Consider the following 14,729-nt stretch of genomic DNA (forward strand, 5'->3'; position numbering starts at 1 on the left):
CATATTGGGGTATTTGGAAGAATCGAAAGATTCTCAATCCACGATGGCTTCTGGACTTTTGCCAACATTGTATCAGGCACACAAACATATTACACAACATTGGTTGGAAGTTGAACCACCGACAGTTAATAAATAATCTAAAGAATATTATTTGGTTGAACAAAAGTGTATATAGAAAGAGAAAGACATTCAAGAAATTTCACAACATCTGGGGACCCTGGTTGAATGTTCCAGGCGTAGATAGTATATGGCACTTTATGACTTACATAGTTACATAGGTTGAAAAAAGACCTAGGAAGGTTCAACCTTCCTCCATCAATTCTACATTTTGTCCCTAAGTCACTTATAACCAACAATGTTGTGTAATGAGGAAATCATCCAGCCCTTTTTTAAAAGCTGTTATAGTTTCTGCCATTACTACCTCTTGTGGTAGGGCATTCCACAGTCTGACTGCTCTAACTGTAAAGAACCCTTTCCTATTTAGCTGCCGGAATTGCTTTTTTCCACTCGCAGGGAATGTCCCATGACCCTTAGTATTGTCTTTGGGAGGAATAAGTCATGTGCCAGTCCTTTATATTGACCACACATGTATTTATACATATAAATGAGATCTCCTCTGAGACGTCTTTTTTCTAAGCTAAACAGATCTAACTTTTTCAACCTGTCATCATATGGGAGGCTTCCATTCCTTGTAGTAGTCTAGTTGCTCGCCTTTGAACTGACTCTAACTTCTGAATGTCCTTTTTAAAATGTGGAGCCCAAAACTGGATCCCATATTCCAGATGTGACCTTACAAGTGATTTATAGAGGGTAACAATGCGTTGGGATCATGCGATCTAATCTCTCTTTTTATACACCCTAAAATCTTGTTTGCTTTAGCAGCTGCTGCTTGACATGGAGTACTGCTGCATGGACACTGGTGGTGTATCATGATACAAGAATGGTCGTCATTACACAAACTATTTTACCTGAATGGAGGATATTTCAATGTATATACATCATAAAGAAGAGTATGAATACAGATTTCTCTGGAATATTATTGGGGGGGGGGTGTCGGTTTGTTTGAATTACAAAACTGAATCCCTGGAAGAGGTGACAACTTTGCTGTATTTTACATGTAACAGTGCTATATAATGAGACCATGTAACATTGAAGATCTCTATTCTACTGATCTTTTTTCTGTACAAATGTTATTCTGTTATTTTCTTCATAAAAATGATCTGATTAAAAAAACAAACGAAAAAACCCATCTTGGTGGGCAATTGTTTGTCGGGGCATTGGACAGGTTATGCTGGTATAAAAATCCCTATCACTGGTAGCGCATCACTCCGTATACACTAGGGACATGCTGCCGATAGAACGATGTTGTATGGAGGCAGAATGAGAGTATTGCCGATTTTTGTGTCCTCAGCAGTAATCGTCGGTCTCTGTAAATAGACCAGTAAGTGAGCGCCGACCAACTTGTATATGGAGCTCGCTAATGGGCAGAGATGACCAGTCCAGATGCACCATTATGTTATATGGTAAATCTGTACTGTATACTGTTATGAACTCTGCTGACGATTTCAGGTACGAGGTCCACGGCCGGTCTGCATCGCAGTCCGTACTCTGGATGTGTGAATTTAGCCTTATCTGATAGATACTTATTGCATTTTCCCTTCTATTATCTGGGAGATTCCTATTGGTTGCATATTGTTTTTCTTCTACTATTACTTGGCAGAGCCCTACAGTTTCTCTACTAAATTTACCCTATTACTTTTTTCACTATCTGGCATATCCCTACTGCTATTTGGCAGATTTTGTAATTCCACTCCGACTATCTGGCAGATCATCATTGTTTTTCCACTATTGTTCATGCTTACTGTTTCTGCATATTACCTGATCACCATTTAAGGTGAATATACTTCTCTTTCGTCAGAGATTAGATCACATAGCACAGGATATAAATGTCAACACTGCGTGATCACTTCATATAAAAACACAGTTTATGGAGTTGTGAGATAAGATCTAGACACAAACCAGACAGACAGACAAACACAATGAGAAATCCTGAAGGAGCTGCACTCAAAGATAAACACACCTGGAAAAAGCACATTTTTTGTTCTTGCCACACCGCATTTCCCCAACTAGCCTGTTCTTTTAAGAGAACCTGTTATGTTGAAAATGGTCTCTGATCTGCAGGCAGGATGTTATAGCAGAAGGAGCTGATCAGATTCATATTCAGTTTTGTGTGAAATGTTTCAATAAAACTTGAAATGTATTCACTGAACTCACCATTGCTTGTCTATAAGAGTCCAGTGGGCGGGCCTACTAGTGATTGATAGTATTCTCCGTCTACCAGTGCAAGAAGAGATAGCTGTCAATCATAGAGTAGGTCTGCCCACTGGACTCAAACTGACAAACACCAGTTATAATGAATCTTTTCCATCAAACCTACGTATAATTCTGCTCAGCGTCTCCTTCTCTATGATACTGTCCACAGATGAGACTGGATGGACAATGTGACAGGTTCCCTTTAACCCCTTCACCCCCGGCCACTAAAACACCCTAATGACCAGGCCATTTTTTGCAATTCTGACCAGTGTCACTTTGACAGGTTATAACTCTGGAACGCTTCAACGGATCCTGGCGATTCTGAGATTGTTTTTTCGTGACATATTGTACTTCATGTCAGTGGTAAATTTAGGCCGATACTTTTTGCGTTTATTTGTGAAAATTTAGGAAATTGTGCGAAAATTTGGAAAATTTCGCAATTTTCAAACTTTGAAAATTTATGCCCATAAATCTGAGAGATATGTCACACAAAATAGTTACTAAATAACATTTCCCACTTGTCAACTTTACACCAGCGCAATTTTCGAAAGAAATTTTTTTTTCGTTAGGAAGTTAGAAGGGGTCAAAGTTCATCAGCAATTTCTAATTTTTCCAACAAAATTTACAAAATATTTTTTTTAGGGACCACATCACATTTGAAGTGCCTTTGAGAGGCCGAGGTGACAGAAAATACCCAAAAGTGACCCCATTCTAAAAACTGCACCCCTCATACTGCTCAAAACCACATCCAAGAAGTTTATTAACCCTTTAGGTGCGTCACAGGAACCAAAGCAATGTGGAAGGAAAAAATGAAAATTTTACTTTTTAACACAAAAATGTTACTTTAGCCATAAAATTTTCATTTTTACAAGGGAGAAAAGAGAAAGTGCACCCTACAATTTATTGTGCATTTTCTCCTGAGTACGCTGATACCCCATATGGGGTAAAAATCAATTGTTTGGGTGCACGGCAGAGGTCGAAAGGCAAGGAGCGCCATTTGAATTTTTGAACACAAAATTAGCTGCACTCATTAGCGGACGCCATGTCGGGTTTGAAGACCCCCTGAGGTGCCTAAACAATGGAGCTCCCCCATAAGTGACCCCATTTTGGAAACTAGAGCCCTCAACTATTTTTTCTAGATGTTTGATGAGCACTTTGAACACCTGGGGGCTTCACAGAAGTTTATAACGTTGAGCCGTGAAAAGAAAAAAAAAATTTTTTACCACAAAACTGTTGCTTCAACTAGGTAGCTTTTTTTTTCACAAGGGTATCGGGAAAAAATGCAACATAAAATGTATTGTCCATTTTCTCCTGAGTACGCAGATACCTCATATGTGGTGGCACTCAAATGTTTGGACACACGGCAGTGCTCGGAAGGCAAGGAGCGCCATTTGAATTTTTGAACGCAAAATTAGCTGCACTAATTAGCGGACGCCATGTCGGGTTTGAAGACCCCCTGAGGTGCCTAAACAATGGAGCTCCCCCACAAGTGACCCCATTTTGGAAACTAGAGCCCTCAAATATTTTTTCTAGATGTTTGATGAGCACTTTGAACACCTGGGGGCTTCACAGAAGTTTATAACGTTGAGCCGTGAAAAGAAAAAAATTTTTTTTTACCACAAAACTGTTGCTTTAACTAGGTAGCTTTTTTTTTCACAAGGGTATCGGGAAAAAATGCAACATAAAATGTATTGTCCATTTTCTCCTGAGTACGCAGATACCTCATATGTGGTGGAACTCAAATGTTTGGACACCTGGCAGTGCTCGGAAGGCAAGGAGCGCCATTTGAATTTTTGAACGCAAAATTAGCTGCACTAATTAGCGGACGCCATGTCGGGTTTGAAGACCCCCTGAGGTGCCTAAACAATGGAGCTCCCCCACAAGTGACCCCATTTTGGAAATTAGAGCCCTCAAATATTTTTTCTAGATGTTTGATGAGCACTTTGAACACCTGGGGGCTTCACAGAAGTTTATAACGTTGAGCCGTGAAAAGAAAAAAAATTTTTTTTACCACAAAACTGTTGCTTCAACTAGGTAGCTTTTTTTTTCACAAGGGTATCGGGAAAAAATGCAACATAAAATGTATTGTCCATTTTCTCCTGAGTACGCAGATACCTCATATGTGGTGGAAATCAAATGTTTGGACACACGGCAGTGCTCGGAAGGCAAGGAGCGCCATTTGAATGCAAAATTAGCTGCACTCATTAGCGGACGCCATGTCAGGTTTGAAGACCCCCTGAGGTGCCTAAACAATGGAGCTCCCCCACAAGTGACCCCATTTTGGAAATTAGAGCCCTCAAATATTTTTTCTAGATGTTTGATGAGCACTTTGAACACCTGGGGGCTTCACAGAAGTTTATAACGTTGAGCCGTGAAAAGAAAAAAACATTTTTTTACCACAAAACTGTTGCTTCAACTAGGTAGCTTTTTTTTTTCACAAGGGTATCGGGAAAAAATGCAACATAAAATGTATTGTCCATTTTCTCCTGAGTACGCAGATACCTCATATGTGGTGGAAAGTAATTGTTGGGCGCATTGCGGGGCTCAGAAGAGAAGGGCACGATTTGACAGCAAAATTGATTGGAATCATTAGCGGACGCCATGTCACGTTTTTAGACCCCCCCCCATGGTGCCTAAACAGTGGAGCTCCCCCACAAATTACCCCATTTTGGAACTAGACCCCCTCAAGGAATTTATCTAGATGTTTAGTGAGCCCCTTGTACCCCCAGGGGCTCCACTGAAAGTTGATAACGTTGAACCGTGAAAATTATTTATTTTTTTTAAAAAAAATTTTTTTAAATTTTTGCAGCAACAAGGTAGTTTTTTTTTTTCTCTTTTTTACAACGGTATCAGGAAAACATGCACCATAAAACGTATGGTGCAATTTTTCCCGAGTACGCAGATACCTCATATGTGGTGGAAATCAATTGTTTGGGCGCATGGCGGGGCTCAGAAGACAAGGAACGCCATTTGACTTTTCAAACGCACAGACGCAGTGCACTGATCGGCCGCTGCAGGAGGCACGGTCGGATGAGATACAAAAAGCGCTGGGGATACGAAAAAAAAAAGTCACGCCAAAAATTGAGCAGGGATGTTGATCCGCGCTCAGCGGGACGCACGGACAGATGCGATACTTTTTTTTCCGTATCCCCGACGCTTTTTGTATTGCATCAGTCCGTGCGTCCCGCCGAGCGCTGATCAGGGATGCACATAACGGATCGGCATCCCTGCTCAATTTTTGGCGTGACTTTTTTTTCCGTATCCCCGATGCTTTTTGTCACGCCAAAAATTGAGCAGGGATGCCGATCCGTTATGTGCATCCCTGATCAGCGCTCGGCGGGACGCACGGACAGATGCAATACAAAAAGCGTCGGGAATACGGGAAAAAAAGTCCCGCCGAAAACGGACCACGGATGCAGATACGTTATCTGCATCCCTGATCAGCGCTCGGCGGGACGCACGGACGCATGAGGTGTAAGAATTGACAGGGGATAGAGGAAAAAAAAGAAAAAAAAAAAAAAGTTATACTCACATTACCCAGAGGATTTGCAGGAGGAACAGCTTTGCTGCAGCCAGCAGGCAGGAAGTTGGACAGCTCAGCAGAAGACCCAGGAAGAAGGACCCAGCGATGGAGGCAGATGTGATCGGCCGGTGAAGACAGGTAAGAGGACGTCGGGGGGACAGCAGAGGGGGAGGGGGAGAGCAGAGGGGGAGAGGGACAGCAGAGGGGGACAGCAGAGGGGGAGGGGGAGAGCAGAGGAGGGGGATACCGTCGGAGCTGCATTATAGAGATCACGGGGGAGGCCGGCAGACTGGGATGTCTGGGGGCAGATCGGGAATGCTGGGGGCAGATCGGGAATGCTGGGGGCAGATCGGGAATGCTGGGGGCAGATCGGGAATGCTGGGGGCAGATCGGGAATGCTGGGGGCAGATCGGGAATGCTGGGGGCAGATCGGGAATGCTGGGGGCAGATCGGGAATGCTGGAGGCAGATCGGGAATGCTGGGGGCAGACCGGGATGTCTGGGGGCAGACCGGGATGTCTGGGGGCAGACCGGGATGTCTGGGGGCAGACCGGGATGTCTGGGGGGGCAGATCGGGATGTGGGGGGGCAGATCGGGATGGCGGGGGGGAAGATCGGGATGGCGGGGGGGCAGATCGCAGGGGGGGCACGGGCAGGGGCCATTACGGGGGCACGGGCAGGGGCCATTACGGGAGCGCGCAGGAGCAAATCACAAGAGCGCGCAGGGGCTGCAAGAGAGCAGGGGAGGAGGGATACCGGAGGAGCTGCAGAATAGAGATGGCGGGGGGCAGATCGGGATGTCAGGGGGGCAGATCGGGATGTCGGGGGGGGGCAGATCGCAGGGGGGCACGCGCAGGGGCTGCAAGGTGAGCACAATACTCACCGCTCCTGCGACGTGACGTGACAGAAGCGGCAGCAGCAGCAGTGGCGTGGTACCACTAGTACCAGCCAGTGCTGCACGCCGCAGACATGTTGGGGGAGGGTCCCCAGACCAGCACAGGCCTGGGGAGGGCGGCCACCGGCAGATCAGACCGCCCCACTGCACACTGATTGGAGCGATTGCGCGTCATTGCACGATCGCTCCAATCAGTGCTGCAGGGGGGGGCCACGGTGTCTGCTTGCTTCCAGCCAATGATCGGAGCTGCTGCAGCTCCGGTCCTAGCTGGATTTTACAAGATCACGCTATTTTTGGCATTTTTTTTTGCCGAAGACAGCGTGATCAATGTGATTGGCGGTTCCGATTTGAACAGCCAATCACATCGATCGCCTATGGGGGGTGGCGATGCCACCCCCCCTGGGGTTGAGCAAAGGTCCCCTGCTGTAAGAAACAGCAGGGGACATCATTTGAAAGCCGTTGCTATGGCCACGGCAATCAAATGAAGTTTAGGCCGTAAAATTACGTCCCTGGTCGTTAAGTCACGGTAAAATAGGACGTAATTTTACGGCCCGCGGTCGTGAAGGGGTTAAAGTTCTATTCATGGCTGAGATTATACCTGTCTTTTGTTGCCAGAACTATGTAAATAGCCAAGTGAATCCATAACTCATAGTGTTGAGGAGGACCTTTCCATCAAATACTTAATTAACCTCTTGACATAGGGGGTTGTGGGAAGTATGTCGATTTGCCTTACATAATTCAGGTTTCAGATCATACACATGACACAGATTTAAAGATGGCTGCCATTTCCTGTTCTCCACATCTTGCCTGGAATGCAAGGAATGTCCAGATGTAAGAAGACCATCATATAAGGAAAAGACCCACTGGCCAACCTAGAGGACCAACCCACAGATGATGATGGTCTTAGAACCGCCCATCAGCATCAATACGGATCTGCCCATTGGCTAACCCATGAACTGTCCCACTAAATGGGCATATCCGAACATGTTACGCCCTAGCCTATATAAAAGGCCGCATGTTTCTTCTCTGTCTCTTCGGTGCCATTTTTACTGTGATCAAGAAAAGATTTTACATCCGACTGTTTCTTACGTGATTTCCTTATGCATGCACTTGATTCACACCAATTAGGCCAGGGAGTAGGCAACAAGTGACCTCTGGTTAAGAGTTCACCCCAACATTATATGTGAATGGGACAACAGGGATCCCCACAGAAATGCCCCATTAGAATGCTTGGCACCACGTGACGGCCTATGGCACTCCCGGAGACAGCTGAGCACTATCCATGACAATGAGTGGTGTATTGAAGCATGACCCTCATTCCATTCTAATGGGGCTTTTCATAGCCACATTTTAGGGATCAGGGAGGAGTCCTAAAAGGTAAGATCTCCAGTGATCAGCAAGTTAGGTCCTATTCTATGGATAGGTGATACCTTGCTAAGATGCAAATAATCCTTAAAGCATTACTTATCAGGGATCTGGGTTTTAGCAGTGCTAGCTGGTACAGGAAGACATTAATTTATTCCCTTATGATGGCGTACAAGGCCATGAACAATTGAAGGGGATTGTCCTTATTTGAAAACCAATTTTTATACACCCTACTATAGAATTCTGGGTTACTAAAGGGGATGCTTTGTTCACGACATTCATTTCTTGGCCGAAGTGGAGCATCTCCATTCAAGAAGAGACCTGTCGTGCATTACACATACAGATTTTACTTGGTACAGTGTAATGCTTTATTTCTCCTGTGGTGGCGTTGCAGAAAAATTAAACAAAGATTCCCCACAGGTTACAGCGATGGGAGCCCCAGCCGGGGAAAGACTTTGTGATCTGCTTATAGTCAAGAGTCCCCTGGTTAAACTAGAGAAACCCTCCATACTAAATGCTCACAAATCACTAGGATATGCTATTTATATTTCTCGGACCACTGGATACCCCCATCCCTAAAACTAATTTAAAGAGTTACAGCACCTCAACATCTCCAGGTTATGGGTGGAATGATAAAATCTGAAGGGATGGCTGGACATTTACTTAGCCCTGCACCCGCTGTGGATCAGTATTATTGTAAAACCATTTTAACAAATTACAAATACAGAAAGTGACTATTACTCCAAGCTGTGACCTCACACTCATACCTTTCAGTGCTTCAGCACTTAAGTGCCCTCCTCCGTGGTTCAGGTGCTCAGACGAACTCTCAGAGAAGGTCACTTTGGAGTCAGACGTAGCTTGTGCTGTTAAGAGCCATAAACAAGGAAATTCACAAGACTGAAGGAGATTTATTATTATACTATAAATAAATAAATGAATAAAGCAGAAATCTGACCCTTTTCCCGCTCATCCCGCGGTATACTGTGCTCTGGTTTGAATCCACATCCAAGTCCTGTTAACTCCTTGCACACTGAATCAAACTCTTTCTTATGGTGGGGTCTAATGAACTGGTAAAATCCTAAAAAAATAAATAATAGGGGTTAATAATAGAAGGGGCCGGGTATAGTTAGGTGCCAGGTGAATGGGAGAAATAAGGGGAGAAGCAGCACATCGCTGGCGCTGAATGAATAGGAATAGTACTGTGAAGGGGCAGCTCATAGCTGGTGCCCAGAGACACACTGGTAGGAATATTTGCCATTAGGGTATTAGAAAAATTATAATTGTTAAATGATTTATTTTTTAGGAGTAAAAATATTTTCATACCTAAATCCATCCAGTCATAAAACAAAATAGAAAAAGTTAATTTGTAACACAAAGCATTTTTATTTTTCCCATTTTTTCATTTTGTGAATGTAGCCTTCAGTGTAAAGAATTGGGGGGCAGGGGTTCATTCAGGTTGCCATGGCTACATCCAAAAACAAATTAAAAGGACTAATATAAAAATGAAAAATACACCGGTACTTCACTTGTAGGAAGGAGTAGAGTAAGGCTTTGTGCGCACGTTGCGTTTTTTCCTGCGTTTTGGTTGCGTTTAAAACTGCAGTGTCATTGTCAAAATTCATGCGTTGTGCTTCCCCAGCAAAGTCTATGAGAAGTCGGCAAATTCCATGCGCACGTTGCTTTTTTTTAGGCAGCGTTTTGGATGCCAAATATTTGACAAAATCGATGCCTAAAAAAAAGCAGCATGCCACTTTTTCAGAGAGTTTTGGTTGCATTTTCCACCCATTGAAATGAATGAGGTGTGTCAAAACGCAACCAAAATGTTTAGCTGTGCACTTGCACTGCATTTCTGTTGCGTTCTGCATGCTTTTTTTGACAACCAAAACGCAGGTCTCTCTCTCTCTCTCTGTCGGTCTCTCCCTCACTCTCCCACTCCTTCATACTCACTGACCACTGGCGCTGCACAGCTGTCACAAAGCTCCGGCGGCTTCTCCAGCTTTTGAAAATGTCGGCCGCTCCTTAGGCCATCTCGTATTCACTGCTTCGCCCGCCCACCGGCGCCTATGATTGGTTGCATTCAGACAAGACTCCACGCTGAGTTACAGCTGTCTCACTGCAACCAATCACAGCCACCGGTGGGCGGGTCTATATCGTGCAGTAAAATAAATAAATAAATAAAATAAGCGACGTGCGGTCCCTCCCAATTGATACACAGCCAAGATAAATCCACACAGCTGGGGGCTGGTATTCTCAGACTGGGAGGCCTATCATTTGTAGGCTGCCCCCAGCCTAAAAATATCAGCCAGCAACCGCCCGGAATTGCCACATCTATTAGATGTGACAGTCCTGGGACCTTACCCGACTCTTCCCTAATTACCCTGGTGCGGTGGCAATCGGGGTAATAAGGAGTTAATGGCAGACCATAGCTTCCACTAAGTCCTAGGTTAATCATGGCAGGCGTCTATGAGACACCTTCCATGATTAACCTGTAAGTTAAAGAAAATAAACACATACACCCAAAGAAGGGAATTTTGTTACTTACCGTAAATTCCTTTTCTTCTAGCTCTTATTGGGAGACCCAGACGATTGGGTGTATAGCACTGCCTCCGGAGGCCACACAAAGCAATTACACTAAAAAGTGTAAGGCCCCTCCCCTTCTGGCTATACACCCCCAGTGGGATCACTGGCTCACCAGTTTTAGTGCAAAAGCAAGAAGGAGGAAAGCCAATAACTGGTTTAAACAAATTCTCTCCGAGTAACATCGGAGAACTGAAAACCGTTCAACATGAACAACATGTGTACCCGCAAACAAACCAAAAATCCCGAAGGACAACAGGGCGGGTGCTGGGTCTCCCAATAAGAGCTAGAAGAAAAGGAATTTACGGTAAGTAACAAAATTCCCTTCTTCTTCGGCGCTCTATTGGGAGACCCAGACGATTGGGACGTCCAAAAGCTGTCCCTGGGTGGGTAAAGAAATACCTCATGTTAGAGCTGCAAGACAGCCCTCCCCTACGGGGAGGCAACTGCCGCCTGCAGGACTCTTCTACCTAGGCTGGCGTCCGCCGAAGCATAGGTATGCACCTGATAATGTTTGGTGAAAGTGTGCAGACTCGACCAGGTAGCTGCCTGGCACACCTGTTGAGCCGTAGCCTGGTGTCGTAATGCCCAGGATGCACCCACGGCTCTGGTAGAATGGGCCTTCAGCCCTGATGGAACCGGAAGCCCAGCAGAACGGTAGGCTTCAAGAATTGGTTCTTTGATCCATCGAGCCAGGGTGGCCTTAGAAGCCTGCGACCCTTTGCGCTTACCAGCGACAAGGACAAAGAGTGCATCCGAACGGCGCAAGGGCGCCGTGCGGGAAATGTAGATTCTGAGTGCTCTCACCAGATCTAACAAATGTAAATCCTTCTCATACCGATGAACTGCATGAGGACAAAACGAAGGCAAAGAGATATCCTGATTAAGATGAAAAGAGGATACCACCTTCGGGAGAAACTCCTGAATGGGGCGCAGCACAACCTTGTCCTGGTGGAAGACCAGGAAGGGAGCCTTGGATGATAGTGCTGCCAGCTCAGACACTCTCCGAAGAGATGTGATCGCTACCAGAAAAGCCACTTTCTGTGATAGTCTAGAAAGTGAAACCTCCCTCAGAGGCTCGAAGGGCGGCTTCTGGAGGGCAACTAGTACCCTGTTCAGATCCCATGGATCTAACGGCCGCTTGTACGGGGGTACGATATGGCAAACCCCCTGTAGGAACGTGCGCACCTTAGGAAGGCGTGCCAAACGCCTCTGAAAAAAGACGGATAGCGCCGAGACCTGACCTTTAAGGGAGCCGAGCGACAAACCTTTTTCTAACCCAGATTGCAGGAAAGAAAGAAAGGTAGGCAATGCAAATGGCCAGGGAGACACTCCCTGAGCAGAGGACCAGGATAAGAATATCCTCCACGTTCTGTGGTAGATCTTAGCGGACGTGGGCTTCCTAGCCTGTCTCATGGTGGCAACGACCCCTTGGGACAATCCTGAAGACGCTAGGATCCAGGACTCAATGGCCACACAGTCAGGTTCAGGGCCGCAGAATTCCGATGGAAAAACGGCCCTTGGGACAGTAAGTCTGGTCGGTCTGGGAGTGCCCACGGTTGGCCGACCGTGAGCTGCCACAGATCCGGATACCACGCCCTCCTCGGCCAGTCTGGGGCGACAAGTATGACGCGGCTGCAATCGGATCTGATCTTGCGTAGCACTCTGGGCAAGAGTGCCAGAGGTGGAAACACATAAGGGAGCCGGAACTGCGACCAATCTTGCACTAGGGCGTCTGCCGCCAGCGCTCTTTGATCGCGAGACCGTGCCATGAAGGTTGGGACCTTGTTGTTGTGCCGTGACGCCATTAGGTCGACGTCCGGCACCCCCCAGCGGCGACAGAATTCCTGAAACACGTCTGGGTGAAGGGACCATTTCCCTGCGTCCATGCCCTGGCGACTGAGGAAGTCTGCTTCCCAGTTTTCTACGCCGGGGATGTGAACTGCGGATATGGTGGAGGCTGTGGCTTCCACCCACATCAGAATCCGCCGGACTTCCTGGAAGGCTTGCCGACTGCGTGTCCCCCCTTGGTGGTTGATGTATGCCACCGCTGTGGAGTTGTCCGACTGAATTCGGATCTGCCTTCCTTCCAGCCACTGCTGGAAGGCTAGTAGGGCAAGATACACTGCTCTGATTTCCAGAACATTGATCTGAAGGGTGGACTCCTGCTGAGTCCACGTACCCTGAGCCCTGTGGTGGAGAAAGACTGCTCCCCACCCTGACAGACTCGCGTCTGTCGTGACCACCGCCCAAGACGGTGGTAGGAAGGATCTTCCCTGTGATAATGAGGTGGGAAGAAGCCACTACTGCAGAGAGTCTTTGGCCGTCTGGGAAAGGGAGACTTTCCTGTCCAGGGATGTTGACTTCCCGTCCCATTGGCGGAGAATGTCCCATTGAAGTGGACGCAGATGAAACTGCGCAAACGGAACCGCCTCTATTGCCGCCACCATCTTCCCGAGGAAGTGCATGAGGCGTCTTAAGGAGTGCGACTGACTTTGAAGGAGAGCCTGCACCCCAGTTTGTAGAGACCGCTGCTTGTCCAGCGGAAGCTTCACTATCGCTGAGAGAGTATGAAACTCCATGCCAAGATACGTTAGTGATTGGGTCGGTGACAGATTTGACTTTGGGAAGTTGATGATCCACCCGAACGCCTGGAGAGTCTCCAGTGCAACATTCAGGCTGAGTTGGCATGCCTCTTGAGAGGGTGCCTTGACCAGTAGATCGTCCAAGTAAGGGATCACAGAGTGTCCGTGAGAGTGCAAGACTGCTACCACTGCCGCCATGATCTTGGTGAACACCCGAGGGGCTGTCGCCAGACCAAATGGCAGAGCTACGAACTGAAGATGGTCGTCTCCTATCACGAAGCGTAGAAAGCGTTGGTGCTCTGTAGCAATCGGCACGTGGAGATAAGCATCTTTGATGTCTATTGATGCTAGGAAATCTCCTTGAGACATTGAGGCAATGACTGAGCGGAGGGATTCCATCCGGAACCGCCTGGCGTTCACATGCTTGTTGAGCAGTTTTAGGTCCAGAACAGGACGGAAGGAGCCGTCCTTTTTTGGCACCACAAAGAGATTGGAGTAAAATCCTCGCCCCCGTTCCTGAGGGGGGACAGGGATCACGACTCCTTCTGCTCTTAGAGAGTCCACCGCCTGCAGCAGGGCATCTGCTCGGTTGGGGTGTGGGGAGGTTCTAAAGAACCGAAGTGGAGGCCGAGAACTGAACTCGATTCTGTACCCGCGAGACAAAATGTCTGTTACCCACCGGTCTTTGACCTGTGACAGCCAAATGTCGCAAAAGCGGGAGAGCCTGCCACCGACCGAGGATGCGGAGGGAGGAGGCCGAAAGTCATGAGGTAGCCGCTTTGGAAGCGGTTCCTCCATTTGCTTTCCTGGGGCGTGAGTGAGCCCGCCAGGAATCTGAGCTCCCTTGTTCTTTCTGAGTCCTTTTGGACGAGGAGAATTGGGCCTTGCCCGAGCCTCGAAAGGACCGAAACCTCGACTGCCACTTTTTCTGTTGAGGTTTACTTGCTCTGGGCTGTGGTAAGGAAGAGTCCTTACCCTTGGACTGTTTTATGATTTCAGCCAATGGCTCACCAAACAGTCTGTCTCTAGATAATGGCAAGCTGGTTAAGCATTTTTTGGAACCAGCATCTGCTTTCCAGTCCTTTAACCACAAGGCTCTGCGCAAAACCACAGAATTGGCGGACGCCATAGCGGTACGGCTCGTAGATTCTAGGACAGCATTGATAGCATAGGTCGCAAACGCAGACATTTGCGAAGTTAGGGACGCCACTTGCGGCACTGCTGGATGCATGATAGCATCCACCTGTGCTAAACCAGCTGAAATAGCTTGGAGTGCCCACACGGCCGCGAATGCTGGAGCAAACGACGCGCCGATAGCTTCATAGACAGATTTCAACCAAAGGTCCATCTGTCTGTCGTTGGCATCTTTAAGTGAAGCGCCATCCTCTACTGCGACTATGGATCTAGCCGCAAGCTTGGAAATTGGGGGATCCACCTTTGGACACTGGGTCCAGCGTTTGGCCACCTCAGAGG

The 14,729-nt window shown here is 47.1% G+C and overlaps 1 protein-coding gene across 4 annotated transcripts in view; it reads right to left on the reverse strand.

The window, feature by feature from the left end:
• RTEL1 (regulator of telomere elongation helicase 1) overlaps nt 1-14,729 on the reverse strand; it is a 286,946-nt gene that overhangs the window by 61,045 nt on the left and 211,172 nt on the right. For all 4 annotated transcript variants that reach the window (XM_075350498.1, XM_075350499.1, XM_075350496.1 and 1 more), the window contains exons 29-30: nt 9,050-9,172; nt 8,862-8,957 (exon numbers count right to left, since the gene is read on the reverse strand). In XM_075350498.1, coding sequence (XP_075206613.1) covers nt 8,862-8,957; nt 9,050-9,172 — 219 coding nt within the window. The remainder of the gene's footprint in view (nt 1-8,861; nt 8,958-9,049; nt 9,173-14,729) is intronic.

Source organism: Anomaloglossus baeobatrachus, chromosome 5, assembly GCF_048569485.1.
Source record: "Anomaloglossus baeobatrachus isolate aAnoBae1 chromosome 5, aAnoBae1.hap1, whole genome shotgun sequence".
Taxonomy (NCBI): Eukaryota; Metazoa; Chordata; class Amphibia; order Anura; family Aromobatidae; genus Anomaloglossus; species Anomaloglossus baeobatrachus.